Source organism: Pelmatolapia mariae, linkage group LG9 (assembly GCF_036321145.2).
Source record: "Pelmatolapia mariae isolate MD_Pm_ZW linkage group LG9, Pm_UMD_F_2, whole genome shotgun sequence".
NCBI lineage: Eukaryota > Metazoa > Chordata > Actinopteri > Cichliformes > Cichlidae > Pelmatolapia > Pelmatolapia mariae.
In genome coordinates, this window is record NC_086235.1 from 4,176,128 (window position 1) to 4,202,207 (window position 26,080).

Below are 26,080 nucleotides of genomic sequence, written 5' to 3' on the forward strand. Positions count from 1 at the left end.
ATGAATTTCAGTGTTTGCTATTATCCATATACACACAATAACAGCTCCTCTCACTCAGCTTTTGCATTTGCTCTTGTTCAGGTCTCTGCGGACCTGGTCGCAGTGTGTCGCTCGCGTTCTCAACATTTCTGCCCCTGCATGCTCAACTCTTTATGTACACCATTATATTTGTGCCACAAAACCAAACAATCACAGACTTGGATGCAAAAAATTCTGATTGGCTGTTTTGGTCTCCAGTCAGCTGACTAGCTACTGTAGGCAAGCCCAGACAAATATCCCAGAGTGTATTTTGTTCAAAACTCAAACCAAGTAGTAGCGGAAGACCGCAGAGTGGCGGAGTTTGAAATATGACCTTTCAATGGATCAGAAATCAGAAAGCAATCAATACAACACAAAATACTACAGAGTGCACTATACTGGTCATCGGATGTTCAGGATGGACTTTACGTCTTCCAACAACTGCTCACACTGTCAAGGCAATACACCAGAAAATTACATCAACGCTCTTTGGTGCTGTCCACCAGTTGTGGTTCAGAATATGTGAAGACTTATCAAAGTTTCTGAAATGTAACATTCCAGCCTCCCCTTTAGTGTGCTTGTAGGGCAGCTTGGATGAGGTCAGGACAGAAATGAACACAGCCCACATTGTTTTCACGGCCCTATGCATTGCCAAGAAAATGGTCCTCATTAACTGGGAGGTACACGCTCTGTACTGACTCCTGACTCTTGGTGGCGCTGTCACTTGGTGTTCGCTCGCTCTGTGGTAGAGCAGCGGTCCCCAAACTTTTTTGCGCCACGGACCGGTTTATGCCCGACAATATTTTCACGGACCGGCCCTTTAAGGTGTCGCGGATAAATACAACAAAATAAAACTAGTACCGGTACCGAAAAAAAAGAAGATTTATTCATAACACACGTGAAAAGACCCAGGAAAACTGAGTTAACGATAAAAACGATAATAAAATAACGCTGAAAACCGATAAAACCCCTGAAAACCATATATTTCACACCTGAGCCTCAACTCTCGCGGCCCGGTACCAAACGACTCACGGACTGGTACCGGTCCGAGGCCCGGGGGTTGGGGACCGCTGCGGTAGAGTATCACTTCCTGTTCCTGCTCAAACACGGTGGTGTTTCTGAGTAGCTTATCTGCATAGCAATTTAATTAAAAACTTTTAGTTACATTCTTTTTTCATAGTATAATCTTCACGTGCTTCATTCGAAGCACAGTTTCTGTGTACTCACTACCTAATTTATAGCCAAAATATTCACTCACTCTGTCTTTACTGTTTCGCTAGCTTAGCTTAGCTTGTAGCCGACTCGCTAGCAGCATGGCCTCTTCACCTGTCCCTCCTGCACTTTCCTGCTCATTGTGTCAGATGTTAAGTTACTCCTCGGCCTCCTTTAGCAGTAATGATACTTGTAACAAATGTAGCATATTTGCAGCTCTGGAGGCCAGGATTACTGAATTGGAGACTCGGCTTCGCACCCTTCATTCGCCCGTAGCTAGCCAGGCCCCTGTAGCTGGTGCAGCCGAAGATAGCGTAGGCCCCGCTAGCTGTTCTCCGGCAGACCCCAAGCAGCTGGGGAAAGAGGGCGGCTGGGTGACGGTGAGGAGGAAGCATAGTCTTAAACAGAAGCCCCAGGTACACCACCAACCTGTTTGTGTGTCTAACCGTTTTTCCCCACTCGGCGACACACCCGCCGGGGGTCAAACTCTGGTAATTGGTGATTCTGTTCTCAGACATGTGAAGCTACAGACACCGGCAACCATAGTCAATTGTCTTCCAGGGGCCAGAGCAGGCGACATTGTGAGAAATTTAAAACTGCTGGTTAAGGGTAAACGTAGATTCAGTAAAATCATAATTCACGTCGGCAGTAATGACACCCGGTTACGCCAATTGGAGGTCACTAAAATCAGTATTGAATCGGTGTGTAACTTTGCCAAAACAATGTCGGACTCTGTAGTTTTCTCTGGTCCCCTCCCCAATCAGACCAGGAGTGACATGTTTAGCCGCATGTTCTCCTTAAATTGCTGGCTGTCTGAGTGGTGTCCAAGAAGTCTCTGTTAGTACATGACTTAATAATTGATCAACCAATCGATTTACTCTGCCTTAGGCAGTCGGATGATTATGTTAGTTTAAATGAATCAACACCCCCGAGTCATTCTAACTACCAGAAATCTCGAAACACAGGCTTAACCTTGTCCACCCCAGCTGTAAAACTCAGAAACCAGTCTTACTTGTTATCATATATCGTCCACCTGGGCCTTACACAGAGTTTCTCTCTGATTTCTCAGACTTTTTATCTGATTTAGTGCTCAGCTCAGATAAAATAATTATTGTGGGTGATTTTAACATCCATGTAGATGCTAAAAATGACAGCCTCAACATGGCATTTAATCTGTTCCCAGATAGCAATAGGACATTGAATTGATGTTGATTTTTCATCCAAAACGTCTATTTATAGATGACCAGAGATCAAAGCGGCGATCATCTGAAGTGCCTCTTTCATAGTGGTACATCCCTACAGGTCACCATCAAAAAGCCATTGATTTGTAGTTGAGCATTAAATTGCATTGCAACTGAGCAGGTATAAAGTAAGTAAAGTATAAGTAGATTGAATGTTCTTTTGTTATCACCGATTTCTGGTCTAGTTAAAGTTCACCAGCTTTAAAAAAATCATGTCGACGTGCAATTTATGTATAGTTGACCGGGAAATTAAAGCAGCGAACACTTGGACTATTCCGTAGCACCCCTCTCACAGTGGTACATCCCTCCAGGTAACCATTCACAAGTCTTGTACAGTAGAGCGGGACATTACATTTACTCTCAGCGAAATTGACCAGAGAAGGCATGTTCATGCACTGCACTGGCCTGCACCACAATTAGTATAAGGTAAGAATGAATGAATTTTCTTCTATTCGTTATTTCCACAGTCGCATTTGAATAACAGTAAAAAACTCGTTAATGTACAGTTTCGGACAAAATGTGGGAGCCTGAAATTGTGTCTACTTTCATCTTACAGTCCGGCAACAAATAAATTGCACTGCGAACACAGTCTATCAACAAAGAAAACATTTTTGTTTCATACTTTTGTTATATTCTGTTACAAAGCTAGCCTAACCTTTCGAGGGTTCCTTTGTTAGCCTTGCTGTCGCCTCGGCCACCATTGACCCAGACTGTCGCTCTGCGGTTGCTTTTTTGCATAGTACTAAAAAAAAATTGTAAATCTGTGATATATGATTGGTAAATGTAAAGGTAACTGTATAAATGTGTTCAATGACTTTGTTACTTTTGATGATTGGACAGCACCCGCTTCAATTCGCACACGAAAACTTTAGACTCAGTTCGAATGCTCACGCAGCATGCCCACGTGACTGTACGTTGCACGCGTACATGACTTTCCGTTTGTGCCTTGAATAATGAATAAGGCTACGTCCACACGTACCAGGGTATTTTTGAAAACGCTGATTTTTCTATGCGTTTACACCTTTCGTCTACACGTAAACGGCGTTTTCGGTTGCTGAAAACGGAGATTTTTAAAAACGCCTGCCAGGGTGGATATTTTCGAAAACTCAGTTTTTGCATTTACGTGTGGACGAGGAAAACTGAGAAAACGCAGCGTCAAAGGTGTGTGCCTATTTTGACGTCACACTGTGCACGTTTTTGTTTCGGTGCAATGAATTTCTACAATGGCGGACTTAGACAAACTTATACTTGAATGCAGAATGTTAAGCCATCAATTATGGATATATTAGTTTTAGTCGAGTCCCCTCAAGCAGTGCTCACTGACCAAGCCTAACACCAAACTGATGAAAACATGGCAGCATTTAGTCTGCATTTATAAATAAGGCAGCATTTATTTAAAACCTGCAACAATGTCTCCCAAAGTGATTGCAGTCACTTCAAGTCAGACTGCAACTGTTTGCAGAAAGTTGGCCTCTTATAAGGTGAGCCCCCTTATTCACTGTATTCCCAGAGTAATTCCCAGAGTATTTTATTTTCTTTATTAAATATTGATGTTTGGGGTCACTGTATTGATACAACATCACAACGCAAAATATCAAGATGCTGTGCTGTATCGATTTCCCCCCCACCTCTACAGTATAACGGGTGAAAACACCAGTCAGGCAGAAGATCAAAACAAAAGTTAAGTTCAAGTATTTATACAATATCAGTTAACTATAAGATAAAACAATATCTATAACAACAACAACTACTAAATACGGTGTCCCAATGGGAAAACCATTTAAACGTGACAGCGATAACATTTTGGAGAATCAAAATCCGTAAAAAAAAAAAAACTTGCAGCTTCCCAAATGTAACATTCAGGATTATTGATGCAAGTCCAGCTTTTCACGGAAAAACCCCCCCATTTAGAATGTTATTTCTTCCTGAATTGAAGTCCAAGTATCAGAGCTCCCTCATGAGATCCAAGTGTGACATCAGCTGACACTCTTTACAGGAGATTCCATCTGAACTCTGTGGAGCCTGATCTGGTTTGTAAGTCTGACCCTGAAACCAGAAGAGGATGTTTCTGTCTTTTGAGATTCACTGTGATCCAGTGAAGTCCGTCCTGCAGGATCATGCTGATGTTTGCACAGAGCAGATAATGAAGTGAATGTTTTTGCACATTGGTAACAGTAAAACAGTTTATTTACAGTGAGGGATTGTTTATGTTCGGATTATAAACTGAGATTCTTAAAGCTCTTGTCACACTGTTCTAAAGTTCCCTTCAATATGTCGAAGTTCATGGCAATCACGACTCCCTGAATATGAGAAACTTCTGTCACAGTGTCTACAGTTGTATGGTTTCTCTCCTGTGTGGACTCGTTTATGTACTTTAAGGTAACCTGCAGTGGTGAAGGATGACCCACACTGGTCACAGAGGTGCTTTTTAACCCCACTGTGACTGACTTCATGTCGTTTTAATTCACTTGGTTTAGGGAAACCACTCCCACATTCTTTGCAGTAGTTCATTTTGTCTCCAGTGTGTCTACGCTGATGTACTTTTAGGCTTCGTTGATGACTGCAAGTTTTTCCACAAAGGTCACAGAGAAACTCTTTCCCACCACCACAGTGACGGCAGGGTTGAGAACTGGATCCATCTGTGTCGCTCTGCTTCTAAACAAAGACAAAGACAGTGTAAGTCAGGAATTCCTTCACCATTTTTATCCGGAAATAAAGAGCATCTCTGCCAACGTCCAATTACATTTTACTGTTTACATTATAACGCTCAGCTTACTGGCAGAGGTGGGTAGTAACGAGTTACATTTACACTGTTACATTTCCTTGAGTAAGTTTTTGAAAAAAAAAAAGTACTTTTAAAGTACCTATTTTGCACGATACTTTTTTACTTTTACTTGAGTACATTTGTGATGAAGAAACGGTACTTTTACTCCGCTACATTTGGCAATATTTGACTCGTTGTTTTTTTTTAAAATAATTAATTTCACACATTAGATAATACTGCTACTAATGGATCACGCCACCACTGGAGTTTCCTGTAACTCTTTTACCAATCAGATGTGGCCATGCAGTCACATGACCAGTTTGAAACTGTGGTGGGCAGAGCAGCCCAAGCGTTTTAAAGTAGCGGAAACATGGAAAGAAGAAACACATGAAAACATGGCAGAGTAAGCTGTTTCCGCTAGAACTGAAGAGGATGAACACCCTTGGCCTCATTTACAAAGATTTGTACTGCTTTTAAGTGAAACAAAGAACAGTTATATCTTCAGTGTTGGATTCTTCAGTGTGAGCCAAAACAAACCGACTTTTCAGCATGAAAAAACTCAACTCATGTAACCTGAGGAAACGTGTCACGGTACGTTTACTCTAAATAGCTTTTTAGCTGTGGTTAGTTGGATGTCAGTCTTATGTTACAGCAGCTGTGTTGAGCTCGAGCCCCGAGTTTGATTACACTAGAATCACGTCATATTTTTGGCCCTATGTTGTAGTGAGATAAGTTTGTGGGTGTTGTTTTCGCAGCTTTTAACTGCTCGCTGGTTAGCTAGCGTGAGCTCTAAGCTAACAGCTAGCCTGGTTAATGAAGCTAGAGTTCCACGCAGATGTAAACACAGCTCGTCTCTACTGCTTTAACTGTTAAATCAGAAGGCAATACAGCGGTCAACAGGGTTTGTTATGTGAAACAGCTTATTAAACAGTCTGCATTAAGCTGGGCATACACTGTACAATTTTTTTCAGTCACCTTATTTAGCTCCTGCTCAAACTGTACGATTGAATCGCAGGGGTTAGAAGTTTGTAGGTCACACTGAAAAGCCTCGATATAGAAGCGTAGAGCTTCCACCCAGGCAAACGAAAAACAGAGCTATATCACGTTATAATGTGAAATGTTTATTGTTCTAACAATATACTTTTCATGTTTGTACAATATACTACCATATTATTAAAATATACATAATTATGACGTTTGTACTATATAATATTTTGTACGAAAGGTTTTTTGTTATGACGTGATAATTACGTACACTGTAATAACAAACATGATAGTACATTGTTAGAACAATAAACTTTTCACATTATAACGTCATATTTTTTTTTTGGCTGGGTGGCAGCTCTACGCTCCCATACTCAGATGAGCTTGCAAAATTTCTACAAGTTGTGCCTCCATCACTTGTGTCCAGCAGCATTTCTGTGTCAGAGGTTGCGTTGACACCCTCATGAAGGGCGACCAGGTTTCAAACAGGTTGGATTATCTTGCAACCATATGATTGATGATCAGGAGCTGGTCGTGAGGTGTTAATCGCTTCTCATTACCCCATGTATACTACATGATGCACGACACACAATTAAGGCGAAACTCTGGCCTTTCCCCAAAACAGTCGAACGACTGAAAAATCGTATCAAAATGGACCAAAAATTGCACAGTGTATGCCCAGCTTTAAGAGGCTAGCTTCATCGGTCTCCCTCCCCTGTGGTTGGAAGGGGCACCACAGTCAGAGATTGAGGTGTTTGCCTTTTCAGGACAGCCATGCAGAGATTAGAGGCTGCATCGCAGCTCCAGTCACAGCTTTCATCACCGTCTTTCTCGTCTTTCCCCAGAGTAACAGCCAAACAGTGCGAGGAGGATCTATTGGCTAGCACTGCTTAGCCTTGCACATGTTCTTATTTTGAACTTAATCTGGAATTCATTGCAAATTGTTTTTGCAGATATGAAGGACACGATTTTGTTTTTCAACAAGAGTTAGTAAAAAACATCTCCAGTGTGATCAAATTGTTATGCCAAACATCCACAGCTTGGCAGTGTATACAGCACTATAATAACCAGACCTAATTCTTTTGAAAACCATACATCTTTCCACAGGTCTCAACTTCATCAGACATCACCTAGACACAGAACTGGATGAGGCCAGCACAAACAGCAGCCTAGCTGATGAAGATAATGGATCCATTGGGTCAGGAAAGCCAGAAGCAGGGGGGCTGGAGAGGTACCTTTCATGTCCATCCACTGGAGGTATGGATATATTGCATGGCTTTCCTCACATCAAAAAGCTGTCAATTAAAATTAATACAGCTCTTCCTGCATCTGGAGCTTGTGAAGGACTTCTTAGTCATGCAGGACTCCTGTTCACTGCTAAACAGTTACAGCTTCACAGAAAGAACCTTGAGAGCAAACTGCTGCTGAAGCTTAACCATCACCTCACTGAGTGAAGAAATGGCACATTTTTGCTAAATATGCAGAAATAAATGCACACCCATACAACTTATGGTAAACTGAGCTGCCTTGTATGAACATATGTTGAAGATGCCTCGCTCTAATGTTTTCTCTGAAGCTGCTGTGCCATTTGGAGCAAAAATGAATATAAATTATACAACACATCTTGTCACTGGAAATGGTTTGCACTGTTTATATATTTATATTATTTACTGTAGATATTGGTTAAAAAGGCTTTATGTTGTGAAAAACTGAAATCTGGAAATTAGAATTGCTGTGCCTTATTTAGTTTATGTTTTACATATATTCTATTTGAAAATAGTAAAATGTGTATATTTATTTATTTTTGTTTGTCTGATAGTATTTATTTAAAAAATAAATTGGACATTACAACCAGTTACTCACTACTTGAGTAGTCTTTTCACCGACTACTTTTCACTTTTACTCGAGTAAACTTATTTTAAAGTAATGCTACTCTTACTTGAGTACAATTTTTCAATACTTGACCCACCTCAGCTTACTGGGTGAAAATGTCTCTTCAATTGTAGGTAATCTTCTTAATGGGAAGATTGGTGGTTAAACCCCTGGATGCTCTACTCTACACAGGGCTTGCAAAATCGCTAGCCCGACGTCCCGGGGCTAGCGATATCTCCGGTCAGGTGACCAAAATCTATCTCAGCCCGTCGGGCTAGCGATTTTGCGAGCCCTGCTACATGCCACAAGATGCTAACCCCAAGCTGCTCTCCAATGCATCCATTAGAGTGTGAATGTTAGATAGAAAGGGGAGAAGCTTTTTTCCAACATCAGGAAAGTTTCAGCAGATTTGTTTCAGAATTGACTGAATATTCTGTCGACGAAGTTTTCATGTCTCATTTAGCTTTGAAATTAAACTTCATTCACATAATACTTCAAAGTAACTGCAACTGTAAAAATATGAATACATACCTCACAGTAACTGCACTTGTAGAGTCTTTTTCTGGTGTGAAACTGTTGATGCTGTCTCAGGGAACGTGGCTCTTTAAAAGCCTTTTCACACCAGTCACATTTATAAGGTCTCTCCTCAGTGTGGGTAAACATGTGGTTTTGTAAGTGTGTGGCTGTTGTAAACAGTTTCCCACACTGATCGCACCAGTAAACATCATGTCCAGTGTGAATGCGCAGGTGAATATTTCGTTTGACTAGCGTGCTGAATGTTTTTCCACAAATGTCGCAGCTATACGCTTTATTATTTTCAGAGTGGGTAACTAGATGACTTTGTAAGCTGCTACTACGAGCAAAAGCTTTACCACACCGATCACAGCTGTGTGCTTTAACTCCACTGTGGATGAGTTGGTGTCTTTTTAAGTGTCCAAGTTGGGTGAAAGATTTTTCACACAAGTCACAGCTGTACGGTTTAAGTCCACTGTGGATGAGTTGGTGTCTTCTTAAGGCTCCAGCCAGGGTAAAAGACTTTCCACACAAGTCACAGTAGTGTGCTTTAACTCCACTGTGGATGAGTTGATGCCGTATCAGGTCAGACTTCCGATTAAAATCCTTCTCACACTCATCACAGCTGTATTTTTTCTCTCCCATTCTTCTGTGAGGTTTGGCGGCCTCCAGAGAGCGCTGACCTCTCGCTCCATGTTGGTCCTGCAGTGACAGAGATACAGAGGCAGTGAGTGAAATGCAGTCGTGGAACAAACTGAAACTCCCTACATTAGTGGAATCAAAGATTGATTAACTGATAATACTTTATTTATCCGGAGGGAAAATGTTTTAAAGGCTGCCAGACAATCCGGCACCATCATGAGCACCCCTTCCATACCATACATAGAATACACAAACATAACATTGGGAAGTCAGGTCAGAGAGGTACGGAAAAAACAAAACAATGGAAATACAGAGTACATGAGGAAAGAAGAGGAGAAAAATCAAATCCGGTTTTCATCTTGTAGGAGAGTGTCCTTTCACCGGTTAAGCAAAAGTCACCAGTCCTCCAGCTGACGTAGGTGACCTTGAAGGATAGAAGCAGATAGTCCAAACAAGGTCCTGCTATCAGGGAGAATTGTCTGGCCAGTCTTGGCTAGGGATGGGTATCGTTTAGGTTTTATCCGATACCGGTGCCAAACCGGTACTTTTGAAACTGTGCCGGTGCTTAAACGGTGCTTAAAGAATGGAGAACACAAACTTTGTCCTAAAACCTGTCATGTTTAGCTGTTTTTTTGTAAACAGATAACAATGTTATATGCTGCAGCTATGCCTATGCTGCAGCTATAGGGCATATATGGTATCACTCTTGGCTGGAAGCAGTTCTTAAACAATGGAAAAAACACAAACACAAACACTGGCAGGGCTAGGGGCCAGGACTCTCCTCTTCGGGTTCTTGGGGGATGTTGCTAACTCCAGGTCCGATAACAGGCACCACACCCATAGTAGATGTGCTCGGTCTTGCAGCAAGTTATCAAACCTTATCCTCTCCTCTCCCTTAGCTTCCCTGCTTAGCCTCTTGTGTTCTTGTCTAGTCTCATGTTTTTTGTATTACTTTTCCTTGGAACACTCTCTCACAGTCTGTTCTCTAAAACCTAAAAGAGGAATTATGGATTTGATCAGCTGGTCCCTGAATGCAGTTGACACCCCCTTCTCAACGAGAAGTCTGGGCTCGGGTGAGCCTGAGTGCTGAAGATATCTACCTATTCGGAACCATGATAACAGGGTTCTTGCTGATCGGAGCTGGCTTGGCCCTGGCTTATCCAAGAATTAAGGAAGCAGAACCGGCTGTTCAAACCCCCACAAGGCTGCCCACTGGGATTGAAACGATGGGACGAGGCGTGAGTTTCTCGAAATGGGCTCATTGAGTGCAGCACGGATAAGATCTTGGAGAACCGCACAGCTGCCGTGAATACTCAGAACAAGACCTCTGAGTGCAAACTGATTACATCTGGAGGGGCTCGCTCGAATAACACCTGAGTACAAATTGGATCACATCTTGGGAAGCGCACTGCGGTCGTGAGTTCTCAGAATCTGCTCTTTGAGCACAAGAATGACAACATCACGGAACGTAAGTTTGGATAACATCATAGAAAGCACACGGCTCTCCAACGGGAGATTGAGAGACCAGTGTCGGACTGTTAGAACAGCTTTGAAATTTATATGAGTTGTTCGCACTAAAGTAAAAACCATCATCACTTCATGCAGAGACCCCTTCGGCGCCAGCTGCGGTCTCAAGGCTGGAGCTGAACAACAACACCTTGATAATGGACTGTGCTTAGACTGTTCTTCCCATTCTATGCAAGGCCACCTGGGTTGGCTGGAAGACTGTTTACTTAGCCTGGCAGGGCAAAGGACACTGTCTCAGCTGAACTCTGGACACACACACACATGCAGATATACACTCATCCCCCCTCCCCCTCCAAACGCCTTCGACGCTTATTCCCTTCCGATGCTGACGGTGGATCAAGGAGACCAGCGCTTATGCTGCAGGCCCAGATGTACTGTCTACATTGGATGTCTCTCACCCTTTACCCACCCCTGTTGCTTGTCATGTGTTTCTTTGGTGTATTAAGAGTTTTTTTCATGTGCTATGTGCAGAGGTGTTTTTTTCTGTTCTCAAACTGATCTCCCTGTTGGAGCTCAGTCTGGGGGGAGTTATTTTTTCTCCTGATCTTTCCTCATGTTGTGCTTTTCCATGTTATACCCCTCTGACCTGTCTTCCCCATGTGATGTTTGTGTAATGTATGTATGGTTGGATGGGTAAGACGGCGCTGGCACGGCTGGCAGCCTTAACCCAATTTCCCTCGGGATGAATAAAGTATAATCAATCAATCAATCAAATACGGTGCATTTCTCGGCTTTTAAAAAAAACACTATGCGTCACCAGGTGTTTCATCAGATTCGAGGTGTTACCTCCTTTGCACAGTATCACCTTAAAGCACTTGTGGCAGGCTGCTGAGTTTGCATCTTTTGCTGTGAAGTACAGCCAGACTTTTGACCGCTTCGCCTTGGGCATTTTTAATCTGTAGCTCTGCTCTAAAAGAACGTACGTACCTGGGCCCGCCTACTACGCTTGCAAAGGTAAAATGATTGGCTAGAATCCAAAGTGTATGACATCTCAGGAAAAAAAAGCACTGAAATAAAGCACTGAAATAAAGCACCGAAATGTGCGCTGCTTATCGGTCTGGTTACTATCGTTTATGTCAGAACCAGTGCCATAGTAGCACCGGATACTGGTACTAGGGCTGCCACGATTAGTCGACTAGTCACGATTACGCTGACTATCAAAATCGTTGACGAGTAATTTAATAGTCGACGCATAGTTTGAAGCTTTGTAAGATCCCAAAACACACAAGAATAAGTATTAGGATTTAAGAGTGTAATAACGGACTGAAACAGAAGATGGTAGCACTGCACATACAAGGATGCCAGCTGCTGTTAAACCCAAAGAAGAAGAAGCTGTGTCCCAGAATTCATAGCGCGGCCCTGCTCAGTTTCCAACAATGGCGGCCGCTAGTTAGTTTTAATATTACTCTTATTATTCTTTCTGGGTCACAAAATAAACGTTTAACATATTTTCAGGTGAGAATGTAACTGTGTAAACCTCAAATATCTGCTCAGTTTATCAAGACACCACATATTTTCAAAAGCGCTCCGACGTTTTCGGAGACGCCTGTTACCCACTAGCTCGATAGCTAGCCGGGGTTCAAGGCTCACTGGAGCCCGTAAGAACACCGGACTCCCGGCAAATCGTTTTCAAACCCACCGCCGTCTTTCCCTACTCAGGTTAAACATGATATATAAGTCACTTAGATAACTTAAAAATGTTATTGTTTGGCTTTTTTTTAGTATTTTATTTGTTCCTGAGTAAATCGGTTTGGCTGAGATTAAAGTTATAGTTTTTACACAGCTGAATAAACGTCAAGCAGACAACTGATTATCAGAAGTGTGAGATGCTGGAGAATATACTCCGGTGTCCCGTTACATTTTAGATAGCAAGGAGCAGACGACTGAGTTTATTAAACTTCACTGAAACAATCTACAAATTTCATTAAAATGTAATAAACTATCATCTTGTCTTTATTTTTAGTTATCACATACCTTAAACACTTAAAGCTGTAAGCTAATGATAGTTATATAAGAGCAGATGCTGCTGGTGCAATAAGCTGTACGTTTTACGTCCAATGGATGCATGATCTGATTAGTCGACTAATTGTAAAAATAATCGGTGACTAGTCGACTATCAAAACAATCGCTTGTGGCAGCCCTAACCGGTACCCATTCCTAGCCTTGGCCTTGGGTAACCACATGAAGGAGATGGTTGTTTTGGGATCGGATGAACAACTGCATTTTCGCAGTTTCGTTGCAGAGCGGTGAGCTTCTTCAAGATGTTATCAATATTGCGTTCAATAAACACAGTCTGAGTACTCACGGCTTGGCCATTGTCAATCGTGTTGGCTGCATTGTGGGGTTTTGAACAGCTGTGACTGCTTCCTTTGTTCTTTGATAAGCCAGGTCCGAGCCAGCTCCTAACAGTCAGAACTCTGCTATCATGGTTCCAAATAGGTAGATGTAGTTCAATGCTTCCATTGAAAGTGAGGCACATGACGCAAGCGAACATCGTGTATCCGGCACCAAACGTCCCTGCAGGACTATCGGGCTCTCCCGAGCCCAAACTTCTTGTCGACAGTAGGGTGTTGATTTTGTTAAGGGACCAGGTGATCAAATTCATAAATCTTTAGGTTTTAGAGAACAAGACTGAGAAACTCTCTAAGGGTTATAGTTAGATGAGACTAGATAAGGACATGGAAGTCAGTAGTATCACAGATAGTATCAAATTAATTACAATGATGTGCTACAATGAGAGTTGCAATGAAAATGGTATTATTGAAGAAATATTGATCACGGATAGGGCTGGGCGATATATTGATTTTTTAAAATATATCGATATATTTTAAATGAGACATGAGATGTGACAATATCGTTTATATCAACATAGTCTATGTTACATTATAATTATACTTGTGGAGCCGCAAGTTTGCCTCTCTTTAGTTCACTTTTGCCTCTACGCAAGGTTACTCTGCCTTGCCTCTGTCCTTCACTGAACACAACTCCCTCTCAAGCTAACCGCGCTAACGTGTTGACACGTATTATTTGGAGTGTCAGACAAGCAGCAGAATAATGTATCCTGTAGAAAATGTCGGGAAAGTGTCTCGACTAAAAGTTGGAGCACTACTAGTATTCACCATTTACAACAGCGCCATGAAGTGCAAAATGAAGAGTGCGTGAAACTGCATGCTGTATCCCAGACTGCGAAATATGGGCAGAAATCTGTGCCATCACAAACTGAATTTGAATAAGTTAAATTCGAATTTGAATTGCTCGGATTGAATCTGAATTGTAACTTGAATAAATGCTTTTAAAAACTGAATATGAATTAGCCTAATTTGAAATTCAATTTATTGGTTTGAAGATGATCAACACTAAATTGAAATTGAATTTTATATTTTAAAAATGAATTCATTTGCTTTGAAACTAGAGCTGGTCGATATAAGATTTTTTCATATCACGATATGTTTTTTTCATTTCAGGCGATAACGATATATATCACGATATAAGCCAAATAACTATATTTGTAAGATTGAAATGTGCCGTTGCTCACAAGTAAAATGTGAAATAATCTGCAGCTTGTTTTGATTTAAATATTTATTTCCCATAATAAGTTCAACAGGGTAGATGTACTTAAGGAACATGAGACTTTTTCAGATAAATAAAGGCAAATATTGCAAACTACACAAAAGGCAGCCACTAAAGCGTTTAAGTTTCAAAATAGAACAAACAAAACAGACTACTAAATTGTCAATTCCACTTAGAAACAAAATTTTAATTCTAAAAATAAATCTTAGTTTGTTTTACAGAAGAACAGACAAAATTGACTAACTTTTGTCAATATCAAATAAACTGAGAACTAAAAGGAAATTCTCAATCTCTCCTTGTTGTATAGCTTAGCTTTTCAAACAGTTTTAACAGTTACTTTAGTCTGACAAAAGCCGAATGACGAATTAGCGCTTTCAGTCAGAGATTGAGCATGCACCGGTTTATTGTATTTCCAGACTTGCTTTCGGCACAGTTTACAGTGCGCGCTACTCTGTTTTTTGTCAGACTTGAAATAGCCGAAATACCTTCACACTACGGAACTTCTATGGCCCTTCCGGTTGACAATCTCTCCGGCATTGGAACCATCATCTGTTTTTTCTTCGGTAACCTTCGCTCACGCTCTCGGTTGATTTTTCTCTAGTCGGCAAACTCACAGTACCTGGGCAGCCCGGCTGCAAAAACAAATACACATGTGCGCCTTGGCACTTGTGCTGTACGTAACAAGTCACGTGACGTGACGCTGCGGCTGTGATTGGTTCGGCTCTGCGCTACTTAATTTGGATTGGCTGTTCTTTCTTTTCTTTTTTTAAGAGGACAAGAGAGATGAGGCCTATCGCAATAGTTTAATTTTTCTATCGAGAAAAAGTTATTTCGCAATACATATCGTTATCGTTCTATCGCCCAGCTCTAATTTTAGCTTTATTTATGTCTTACACAGCATCCCAGCTCTTTAGCTAACTTATTAACTTTGATCAAACCAATAAATTGAAATTCAAATTAGGCTAATTCAAATTCAGTTTGTAAAAGCATTTATTCAAGTTACAATTCAGATTCAATCCGAGCAATTCAAATTATTGAAATTTAGTTTGTGATGGTACAGATTTCTGCCCATAGCGAAGTCTCCCAGCCTCCTGCCCCAAAACAAACCACCTTAAAAAACACGTATACCATATTTTTCTGACTATAAGCTTACACTAAAATCCTTCCATTTTCTCAAAAATCGACAGTGCGCCTTATGTATGAATTCTGGTTGTGCTTACTGATTGCGAACAGATTTTATGTGGTACACGGCGCTGAAAAACATCAAAAAATGTTTTAGCATAACTTTGGTAAGCTAAAAAGCCACACCACTTGGTTTGTCTATGTAAGTGAAGAAAACTGGTGTTAATCAACTGTGCTACGTTTGTGCTGGTTTGGTCTGCTAAAATTGTCATTTTTGCTGCTTCTGATATTAATGAAAATGTAAAGGTCAAAGGGTCGACCAGCCACCCCATATTACCCAAATCAAACAAAATTGATGTCAAACATTTGTGCTACGTTTGTGCTGCAAAATATTTTCTTTGTGCTGCTATCATTTTAAAAAATATTAATAAAATAAGGTCTTGATGCGTGCTTAATCATCCAGGTAAGTAAATCCCAAAAGGTTGATTCTGTTCATCTGGACGTAGCGTTTTCAGTGGGAGAAACGTTTTGTCATTCATCCAAGTGACTTCTTCAGTCTCAGCTGACTGCAGGTTTCCCCAATCTTATAAACAGTACATTTGCACAGTGACTGAAACCAGCACCACTGAATGAACAATGGGCTGGGAGGTTTGTTCTATGATTGTTAATATGCAAATTCTTATGACCATTGATCAACGAATATTAATCAAAGCCTACTGATCAAAGGACATGAGTACCATTCACAGAGAGTTGAGGAATGGCTGCAATCACAGCATTGTTAGATGGCGAAAGATTTACCCTTGGGCCTCCCTTCTCGATTCAGAGATGGTCAGCATCCTGACAGCCTGATGGACGAAGCTGTCTCTCAGTCTGCTGGTTCTGGCTTGGAGGCTCTTTAGTATCCTTCCTGAGGGTAGCAAACTGAAGAAGCTGTTGAAGGGATGAGGAGAGTCACCTGTAATGCAGAGGACCTTCCGGATGAGGCAGGTGCAGTAGATCTCCTGGGCATGGAGGGGAGGTCCCCACAATCCTCTCTGCTGCTCTCACTACCCGTTGTAATTTTTTCCTGCAGGACCCAGTGCAGGAGCCATACCACACAGTGATGAAGCTGGTGAGCATACTCTCAATGGTGCCTCTGTATTAGGTGCTCATAATGGGGGTTGAATCTCTTGCGTTTCTCAGTTAGCAGGGGAAGTAGAGTCACTGTTGGTCTTCTCCACATTCAGGGACAGGTTGTTGTTGCCGCACCACTCTGCCAGATGGTTAACTTCACCCCAATAGTAGGCCTCATCATTGTTACTGATGTGACCTACCACAGTTGTTTTGCCTGCAAACTTGATGGAAAGGTTGGAGCTGTGTGATGGTGTGCAGTCGTGGGTCAGCAGAGTGAAGAGAAGGGGGCTCAACACACATCCTTGGAGAGCCTCCGTATTCAGTGTTCGTGAGCTGGAGGTACGACCCCGTGCTGTCTTCCTGTCAGGAAATCCAGGAGCCAGTTACACAGCGAGGTGCTGATCCCCAGCAGATCCAGTATGTGAATAAGTTAGTAGGTAATGATGGTGTTGAATGCTGAACTGAAGTCTATGAACAGCATTCTAACATATGAGTCTATAGTGTGCAGATGTGTGAGGGCTTATTGAAGGGCAGTTGAAATTGCATCATCGGTTGAGCGTTTTGACCGGTATGCGAACTCAAATGGATCCAGGTTGGTGGAAAGAGATCATTTGATTTGATGCATGACTAACCGTTACAAGCACTTCTTTATGATGGGGGTGAGTGCAACCGGACGGTAGTCGTTAAAGCAGGATGTAGAGGATTTCTTCGGTACAGTAATGATGGTGGAGGCTTCAATGCATGTGGGAAGGACAGTCTGACCCTAATGATGTGGTAAAGATGTCTGTGAAGATATTTGTGAGGTTCACAGCATAGTCTCTCAGTGCTCGTCCAAGGATGTTATCAGGACCTTGAGTTTTGTGTATATTGATTTTGGCAAGGGATCTCCACACACTCTCTGGGGATTGTGTCACCACGGTCTGCTGAGTGTAGTCTGTGATGGTTTGTATTCCTTGCCACTGCCTCCGAGTATCTCTGCTGTCGCTGAAGCTTTGCAAAATCCTCCGGGAGTACTGCCTTTTCGTCTCTGATGCCACGTGACACGTGCTCTTTTTAGGTTGACCTAATCCCCGGCTCCGAAAGCTGCATTTCACAACCTTAGGAGCCTGTAGACCTCACCTGTGAGCCATGGTTTCTGATTGACAGTGATAGTCCTGGTCTCTGTGACATCATCAATGCATTTTGGGATGTAGGCAATGACAGTTTTTGTATATTCCTCTAAGTCTGTGGTGTTGTCGTGTGTGGCAGCCTTTTAAAGATCTCCCAGCCTTGCAGTGCCTCTGAGGACCCTTCTGGCCACACACGTACTTGCTTATGAACTGGTTTGACGACTTTGAGCAGGGGCCTGTATGCTAGCATTAGCATAACAGTGATGTGATCAGAGGCACCAAGGTGGGAGAGGGAGAGGTCTTTGTAATCTCCTCTCTGGGTGGTGAAAACATTATCCAAAAAGCAATGACAAAAACCAAGAAACACTGAAAAAATAACAATAATCAAAGAATAAAACTATAAAACATAAAACACTGGGTCATAGACCCAATGCCATGACAATGGGATCACTACGGTTTTTCGTTTAGTCAGCAGTTGTCCTTCTCTCCTGGATTGGCTGAAGATTTCTTTTGGCGCCTTCCCAGCTTAGACAAAAGTCCAGCTGGGATAACCACATTTACTCAGGGCCTTCTTGATGTGATGTTCTTCTGCTTCTGTGGCCACTGTGTCTGTGGAGATGGTGTTCGCTCTATGTTGTAGCATCCTGATGACGCCCAGTTTGTGCTCCAGTGGATGATGAGATACTGATCCGTATGCGTAGGTTTACAGTACACATCACTTTTTAGATCTCCCCGATTAATGATGGAAATCTCACAGTCTAAGAAGGCTAACCAGCCACTTTTCATATCCTCCCTGGTGAATTTTATGTGTTGGTCCGCCGATTTAATGTGATCTGTAAATTTTGGTACATCCTGAGATTTGATTTTCACCCAGGTGTCATCCACATACCTGAACCAATGACTTGGTGGTGTTCCTGGGTCTGAGACCCAGTGTTTTGTGCATTTTTGTTTTATGTCGTTGATTATTGTATTTTTCTCTGTTTCCTGTTTTTTCTGAAAGAGTCTGGTGTGTTTTTGTCAGTGTTTAGCTTCACTGCCCTGTGACATCATTATTTTTAATTTCAGTCAGCTGTTTCCCCATGTGTTCTCACTTCCCCTGATTACCTCCTTTGTATTCAAGTCCTCTGTTTTCTGTGTTTCATTGTCAGGTCGTCTGTTTTGCTACACCATGGTCTCATCATAGCTTTTATACAGTGGCTTGCAAAAGTATTCGGCCCCCTTAAACTTTTCCACATTTTGTCACATCACAGCCAAAAACATGAATCAATTTTATTGGAATTCCTTGGAAGACCAACACAAAGTGGTGTACACGTGAGAAGTGGAACGAAAATCATACATGATTCTAGGGCTGTGCGATATGACCAAAATCTCATATCCCAATATAAGAATTCTATCGTCCCGATAACGATATAAATCACAGAAATGTAACATTTTCTGTAAATTCGGTGAATCTCGGGCAGCTCGACTTGCGGGAAGTATTTCCAGCTGTGCGTCATGTAGCTGGAGTCGAGTGTTTTAACCCTTTACGACCTACCATAGAACCAAGTCGGCCAGAGCTTATGTTATATTTTTACATGTTGTAGTGCCATTTTTGGGAGCATTTCAATACACCAATACAACCATTATAATATTAAAATAGTTACGCAAAACGAAGCGTGGCCGCTCCGACCGGCTTTAAAGGGTTAACAGATGCATGACATAAGTTGTAACAGCCACCGTTTTCTTTGTGAGTATTAATTACACAGCGTGCTGCGGGGAAAAGCCTGTTCTAACGTTTGAGTCTGAGGTTTATTTTTTAGCACCTGGCGGCTCTTTTTTACATCTCATCTGTAAATAATCTGCTCTTTCACGTGATTCAGTTTATTTTGAAAAGTCCCAACAGTATCTTGAGCTTTATTGTGAAAGGTTTATGTGGTACATAAACAAGCGGACATGCGATGGTGTTACCGTCTTTGTTGCTAACCACAACGCATAAAAACAGGCGCTTGTCCGTCAGTAGTGTGGTTATATTAAATATAAGAGAAAGAGAGAACTTTAAGAAATGAATATAGCCATTACAGTGACCATCAGAACGGTGAAAAAATATTGCCGTAAACAGTTTATTTTGCGACACCACGAAACAAACGATAGCGTAAAATCAAATGATAAGACGTTTTTATATCGTCATCCGATATATATTGTTATATCGAACAGCCCTACATGATTCCAAACATTTTTTACAAATAAATAACTGCAAAGTGGGGTGTGCGTAATTATTCAGCCCCCTGAGTCAATACTTTGTAGAACTACCTTTTGCTGCAGTTACAGCTGCCAGTCTTTTAGGGTATGTCTCTACCAGCTTTGCACATCTACAGACTGAAATCCTTGCCCATTCTTCTTTGCAAAACAGCTCCAGCTCAGTCAGATTAGATGGACAGCGTTTGTGCACAAATAACAATTTTAGCAGCACAAATCAGCACAAACATAGCACAGTTGATTAACACCACTTTTGTTGGATTTGAAGAAGGTGAGGGGCCAACTTCACTCACATGGTTTGTCTGAGCATTACAGCTACTGTAATCAGAAGTGTCGCGGAGTAATACGTACCGTGCTTCAACGTAATATTACCTTATTATGTGTGTATAAGGACCACAAATGGCACATGTTAAGAGACAAGGCTGTCACACGGTACACAGTAGAACATGGGAACAGAGCAGCTGCGAAATCTGTCTTTGTTATTATGCTCAGCGTCTTTTAGTTTACATTTTGACTGCACTATTGCTTTTTGTTATGTGCAAAAACAACAGTGTTTTATTTTATATATGGAGCATTATTATTTAATAAATGCTGATAGTTTATTTCTGAGTAATTTTTTGATGTACATCTACGTTGTATGTTAATAAAACTGCCTCTGCGCAATCTGGGACACAGCCTTTACTAAGAACTCTCTTTTTGTTCTTACTTTATGGCTTAAAATAAATATCGAGATGTATATTGTATATCGCCATATAAATTTTAGCCCTAATTTACTTCATGAAAAATGGAGAGTCCAACTGATGATATTGTGTAACTTCTGTGGTTTTTGTTTTTGAATGTAGATTCTGTATGTTTGGAGGAGCCCAGAATGGAAAAGACAAAGCTGCTGTTAACAACCAGCTGTGCACACAGGTTCAATAACGGTGTGACTGGGATATTTTTCTCACCTTTTCTGTTGATGTCATTGTTTCCTCTGTGGCGGCTGAGCTGAGTCCAAATGGCTGAAACTGTTCCTCTGCTGCTCCACCAGACTCTTCTCCTCTCCTGTTACTCAGCTGGGACACAAAAGTATAGATACAGTCAAGCCCATAATTATTCACACCTCTGGCTAATTTTTGACTTAACGTTACTTTTATTCAACCAGCAAGGTTTTATTTTTTACTGGAAATGACATAGGTGTCTTCCAAAAGACAATAAGACGATGTACAAGAGGCATGATTGTGGAAAAAAAATATTTCTCAGCTTTTATTTACATTTGAGCAAAAGGTGTCATGTCCAGAATTATTCATACCCTTCACAAACTGTCACAGTCTCTAGGAAAATCCAAAGTTCTATACCATTCCAAATAGTCCAAGCTGTTCTAAAGCATCCTAATTACCCTGATTATTGGGAACAGCTATTTTAACTCAACTCAACAGGTGAAAAACAGCAGCCCTCTGCAGTTGGTTTGTGGACAGTCATGGCTAAAATATAGGAGCTCAATGAGGACCAGCGGCTGAGCATTGTGACTGCTCACAAGTCAGGAAAGGGCTACAAGGCCATATCTAAATGTTTTCAAGTTCCAGTGGCTACAGTGCAAAGTATTATTAAAAAATACAAGATGTTCCGCACTGTGGAAAATCTGAAAGTATGTGGTCGGAAGCCAAAAGTGACACGTGTGCTGGCCAGGAGGAAAATGAGAGAGGTGAAAGGAATCCTAGGATCACCACTATAGCCATTCTGGTGAATCTGGGCTCTGCTGATGGCAACATCTCAAAGCAGATAACCCAATGGACACTGCACACTGCTGCGTTCCACGGATGCAGACCAAGGACAACACCATTTCTCCAGATAAGGCACACAAAAGTTGGCCTTGGCCTTTGCAAATGCTTATCTGGACAAAGAAGAAGACTTCTGGTCTTCTGTGTTATGGTCAAACAAAAATTTAATTGCTTGGTCACAATGATGTTTCCTTCATTTGGCGTAAAAAAGTAAAACTTCAACCCAAAGAGCACCATCCCTACGGTCTAATGCGTTTGTGCTTTTCAGCCAATGGACCAGGGAACCCAATCACAGTAAACGGCACCATGAAAAAAAGAGCAAAACATGAAGATTCTCAACGACAACATCAGGAAGTCTGCAGAGGAACTTGGCCTTTGGCACAAGTGGACATTGCAGTTCTACAATAACCCAAAACACACAGCAAAAGTGGTGAAGAAATGGTTAGCAGACAACAATAATGTTTTGGAGTGGCCCAGCTAGAGTTCTGAATTTAATCCAATTGAGAATCTGTGGAGGGAGCGAAAGATCAGGATGAGAGCAAGAAGACCCTCCAACCTAAAAGGCTTGGAGCTCATTGGTAAAGATGAATGGGTACAAATGCCTGTGGAGACGTGCAAAAAGCTGGTCTCCAATTATAGGAAGCGTTTGATTGTTGTAATAGCCAATAAAGGCTTTTCTATTTATTATTGAGAAGGGTATGAATAATTCTGGACATGACACTTTTTGTTCAAATGTAAATAACAGCTGAGAAATATTTTTTTCCACAATAATGCCTCTTGTACATCATCTTATTATCTTTTGGGAGATACCTGTGTCATTTCCAGTCAAAAAAACACTTGCTGGTTGAATAAAAGTAATGTTAAGTCAAAATTTGCCAGGGGCATGAATAATTATGGGCTTGACTGTATGTATTTTATCCCTGACAAGAAGAAGCAGAGCAAATAAACATTACTACACTCCTCAGTGACATCAATACCTATGAAGCTTCAAGGTGAAACCCCAGAAGCAACTACAAAAAGAAAGTCATCAGCTGCCTACAAGAACTTGAAAGGGAAAAAGCCACTGAGCGCCCTGCAGACCACCACCTTTACCCAGGGATGCTACACTCTGTATATATGGACTTCTATAGATACACAAAGAAGGAGTCCCACTCAGACTCACTGGTAGCAGCATAAACTCAGCCACCTACAACATCCAAGCACCTCATCACCATCCTAGCTCCCTGTGTGGGGAACACACCCCATCACATCAAAAACTCTGCTGACTTCACCAACAAGGTCCACAAACTTACACTTGATCCAGATGAAAGCAGAGTGTCCTTTGATGTGGTCTCACTTTTCACTTGTATACCTCCAACCGAGGCAGTGGAGACTGTCAGGAAACAACTACATCAAGACAGCTCCTTACAAACCAGAACCAGCTTCACCCTGATCAGGTCTGCACACTGTTAGACCTCTGCCTCACCACCACATATTTTAAATACAGACACAAACATGGATGTGCTGTGAGCTCCCCAGTGCGTCCCATTGTAGCCAACCTTTACATGGAGGAAGTGGAAAGAAAGGCTCTTTAACAGAGACAGCACCGAGCCACGTGATAGAGTGAAGGGTTAGCCCTGATTTTACCCAGAAAGCTGCCCAGCAGGCAACATAAACTTTACTTGTCATGATGAGACTTCTTCCCTGTCTCTGTCAGTCCCTGCATCCCTAAATGTCTCCAGTTGTCCCGAGTTCTCTCTGACTGTCTCCTTGCATTTAAACCCCTGTTCCTCCCTGTTCTTGTCGTCTGTTGTCTCCATCTCCGTTATCAGTCATCATAATTTTTCCATTTCTGCAAAGTCTGCAAATGTCTTTATTAAATCATAAGATTCTAAAATTCATCAAGTCTCTCAGTGCCTGGGTCCAAGTCAGAAAACATGACATCACTGTTTTGTACATTTTAACAATTTAATCCACACATTTGTAAAAAAGAAAGCAAAACACTATTTTTAAAGTCTGTAACTAAACCATACATGCTGCAAAAGAAGAATGGATTGGAATAAAAAATACATATCTAACCTTAATTACTAGAGGAGAATAATGAATGATGCTCATAGTGAGTAAGAAGTAAACTGACTGCATTTTTGAACAGAGATTCACTTTTAATGTGTATACAGATACATAAAATATACTCCAGAAATAGAAGAGTCCCTGAAATGTACAAATTTACAAACTACTTAAAAAAAATATTAAAACGGAGGCAACTTTGCCTATAGTACAATGTATACTATGTATGAAAAGATCTTTACTGCAGATAATACTATGTAGGGGTGGGCGGTTCGAACGGTATAACGATATAAATTTGGCCAACAGTAGAGATTTTGACTATACCACTCTACCACGATAGCGCATGTTGATGGTGTCATCAAGCTGCGCCCGTTTTGGTCGAAAGCATGGCAATAGCAAAGAGACGAAGCACTTTTGAAATATGGGGAAAGACAAAAACTGCGCTTCCTCCACTTCCGTACCATTGATTCTTTAATGTTGAATTCAATTAGTTTCAAAAATCTCTCAGTCAGAACATGGTATGTCATGTTTAGGTGGAAACTAGCGAGCTAACTTCCTGTTAACTTGTAACTCCATTAAATTTAATAAATTCTGTTTTCATGGATGCCTGGATGTTAAACTTAATTTTTACACCTGGTAAAGCAGCAATGCTGATGATTTTATTAAAGATGAAAGAATTTCGAACGTTTTTAACTCTCAGTGTTCATTTGACTTTGGGACCTAAACCTGACAGAGTTTAGGACCCAGATTACTCCGCAAGGCTCCTCACAGCCATAATGCTCCGACAATCCATCAAGTAGTGCAGCTTCGTAGCTTACTAAAGCCGTACTAAAGCATTTTTTGACAGGCCAGTAAACACAACTAGAATTCATACATAAGGCACACAATCGATTTTTGAGAAAATCAAAGGATTTTAAGGGTGCCTTTCAGTGTTGAAAATATGTTAAACAGAAGAAAAGAACATATTGTGATACATATCGTTACCACAGGTGCTTCAGATTATACCGCAATATGGATTTTAGGCCATATTGGCCAGCCCTACTACTGGCTCTGCAGATTTTTTTTATAGTATTTTAAACTATGTTGTCTCACCTTGAGGTTGGTAAATCTGTCACTTTTTGGTGGTAAAGTCTCTCAAGCAGTTTAACAGTTTCTGTTTTGCCTGTCACTATTCCGTGTCTGTTTTCTTACCAGGTTCTTCCTGGCCTTGTACTTACTCCCTCATTCCTCTCCCCCTCATTGGACTGACAATCATACACAAATAGATGTAGATGTATTCAATAAGATGAAAAAATGACATTAACATGAAAAAAGATATTATTAAGATCACTAATAAAGTCATCTCTCAGTGTACTTTCAACCAAAAGGCAAATAACCAAACCACATGTACATCTAATAAAATATATAAATACTGAAACACTGATCCAACACGGATTGTAGGGTAGCAAACGTCAAAAACACGGTTTCAACACTGAAGGTTACCTGTTGTAATGTTTTTCAGCTAAAAAGAAACATGGTCTGACTCCTTCATAACTGAAGGTTAAATGCAGTTAACATGTCCTGTTTTAAGCCAGGCACTTACAACTGATCTGCTGTGTCTCAGCCACCAGCAAGGGTGCTAGAGGCAGAGGAGGGGAGAGGCGAGATGGAACAAAACATTTGTGTGTGTGGGGAGGGCACATCTATACTTTTGTTTTTAAAATATTACGTCTCAACCAAATACTATATGCTTTTTATAAAGTACTGTGAATCTTTGGGAGTGCTTTGACTCAAACATGGGCTAAAAACGCCCCCGAGTCAAAGCAAGAAAGAATCGAGCAAGCGAGCAAACGCTCAACTTCTCCCAGCATGCTGAGCTAATGATTAGTTGGTGTTTTTCTCCAAACACTCTCTCACTCTTCTCTCAACGTGTTCACAATAAACTGTGAACAGACACCGAGGAGAGCAGCAGAAGACCTCATTCAGGAGCTAAACTCAACATGAACTGAACTCACAGTAAAGTTAGCTCGGTGCTTACCTTTAGATGAGCCCACAAACCGAGAGAAACTCCGTGATGAAGCTGGAACTCTTTCCAAACACAGGAAACAGATCAGGGAGCAGAGACCCACGTGGTTCACGCTGATCTCAGCTACGATCCAGGAGACAAGGGTGGGCAGATCGATGCAGATATCGATCCAAACGTTGGTAGTAGTATATGATCGGTACTTTAGTTTGTTTCTCTCCTCTAAGTTCACTACTTTACTCCCCCTTCGTGTAAAAGCAGCTCTTTCCGCGCGACTCTTCTGCTGGGGAGCGTCTGGTTGCAGCCACCGGGGAGCGCCATATTGGGACCTCCACAGTAACCGGAAACAC

The 26,080-nt window shown here is 41.4% G+C and overlaps 1 protein-coding gene across 2 annotated transcripts; it reads right to left on the reverse strand.

Moving 5' to 3' along the window:
* On the reverse strand, positions 1–26,080 carry LOC134634923 (zinc finger protein 239-like). Of its 2 annotated transcripts, none has more exons than XM_063484382.1 (4): positions 25,746–26,080; positions 20,870–20,977; positions 8,623–9,306; positions 1–5,123 (listed from the first exon to the last, which is right to left on the reverse strand). In XM_063484382.1, the coding sequence occupies exons 2-4, from the start codon at positions 20,885–20,887 to the stop codon at positions 4,716–4,718; spliced, it is 1,110 nt and encodes a 369-aa protein (XP_063340452.1). In that variant the 5' UTR covers positions 20,888–20,977; positions 25,746–26,080; the 3' UTR covers positions 1–4,715. The 2 variants fall into 2 exon arrangements, with proteins under 2 accessions (XP_063340452.1, XP_063340450.1); XM_063484380.1 differs by having other exon boundaries at positions 1–5,126; positions 25,746–26,079.

What these genes read in the sequence shown, in the direction of transcription:
- LOC134634923 (XM_063484380.1), bottom strand. An exon ending in ACAAGTGCAGTTACTGTGAG is followed by an intron (nt 5,127 to 8,622) that starts GTATGTATTCAT and finishes GTCTTTGTTTAG; the next exon opens with AAGCAGAGCGACACAGATGG.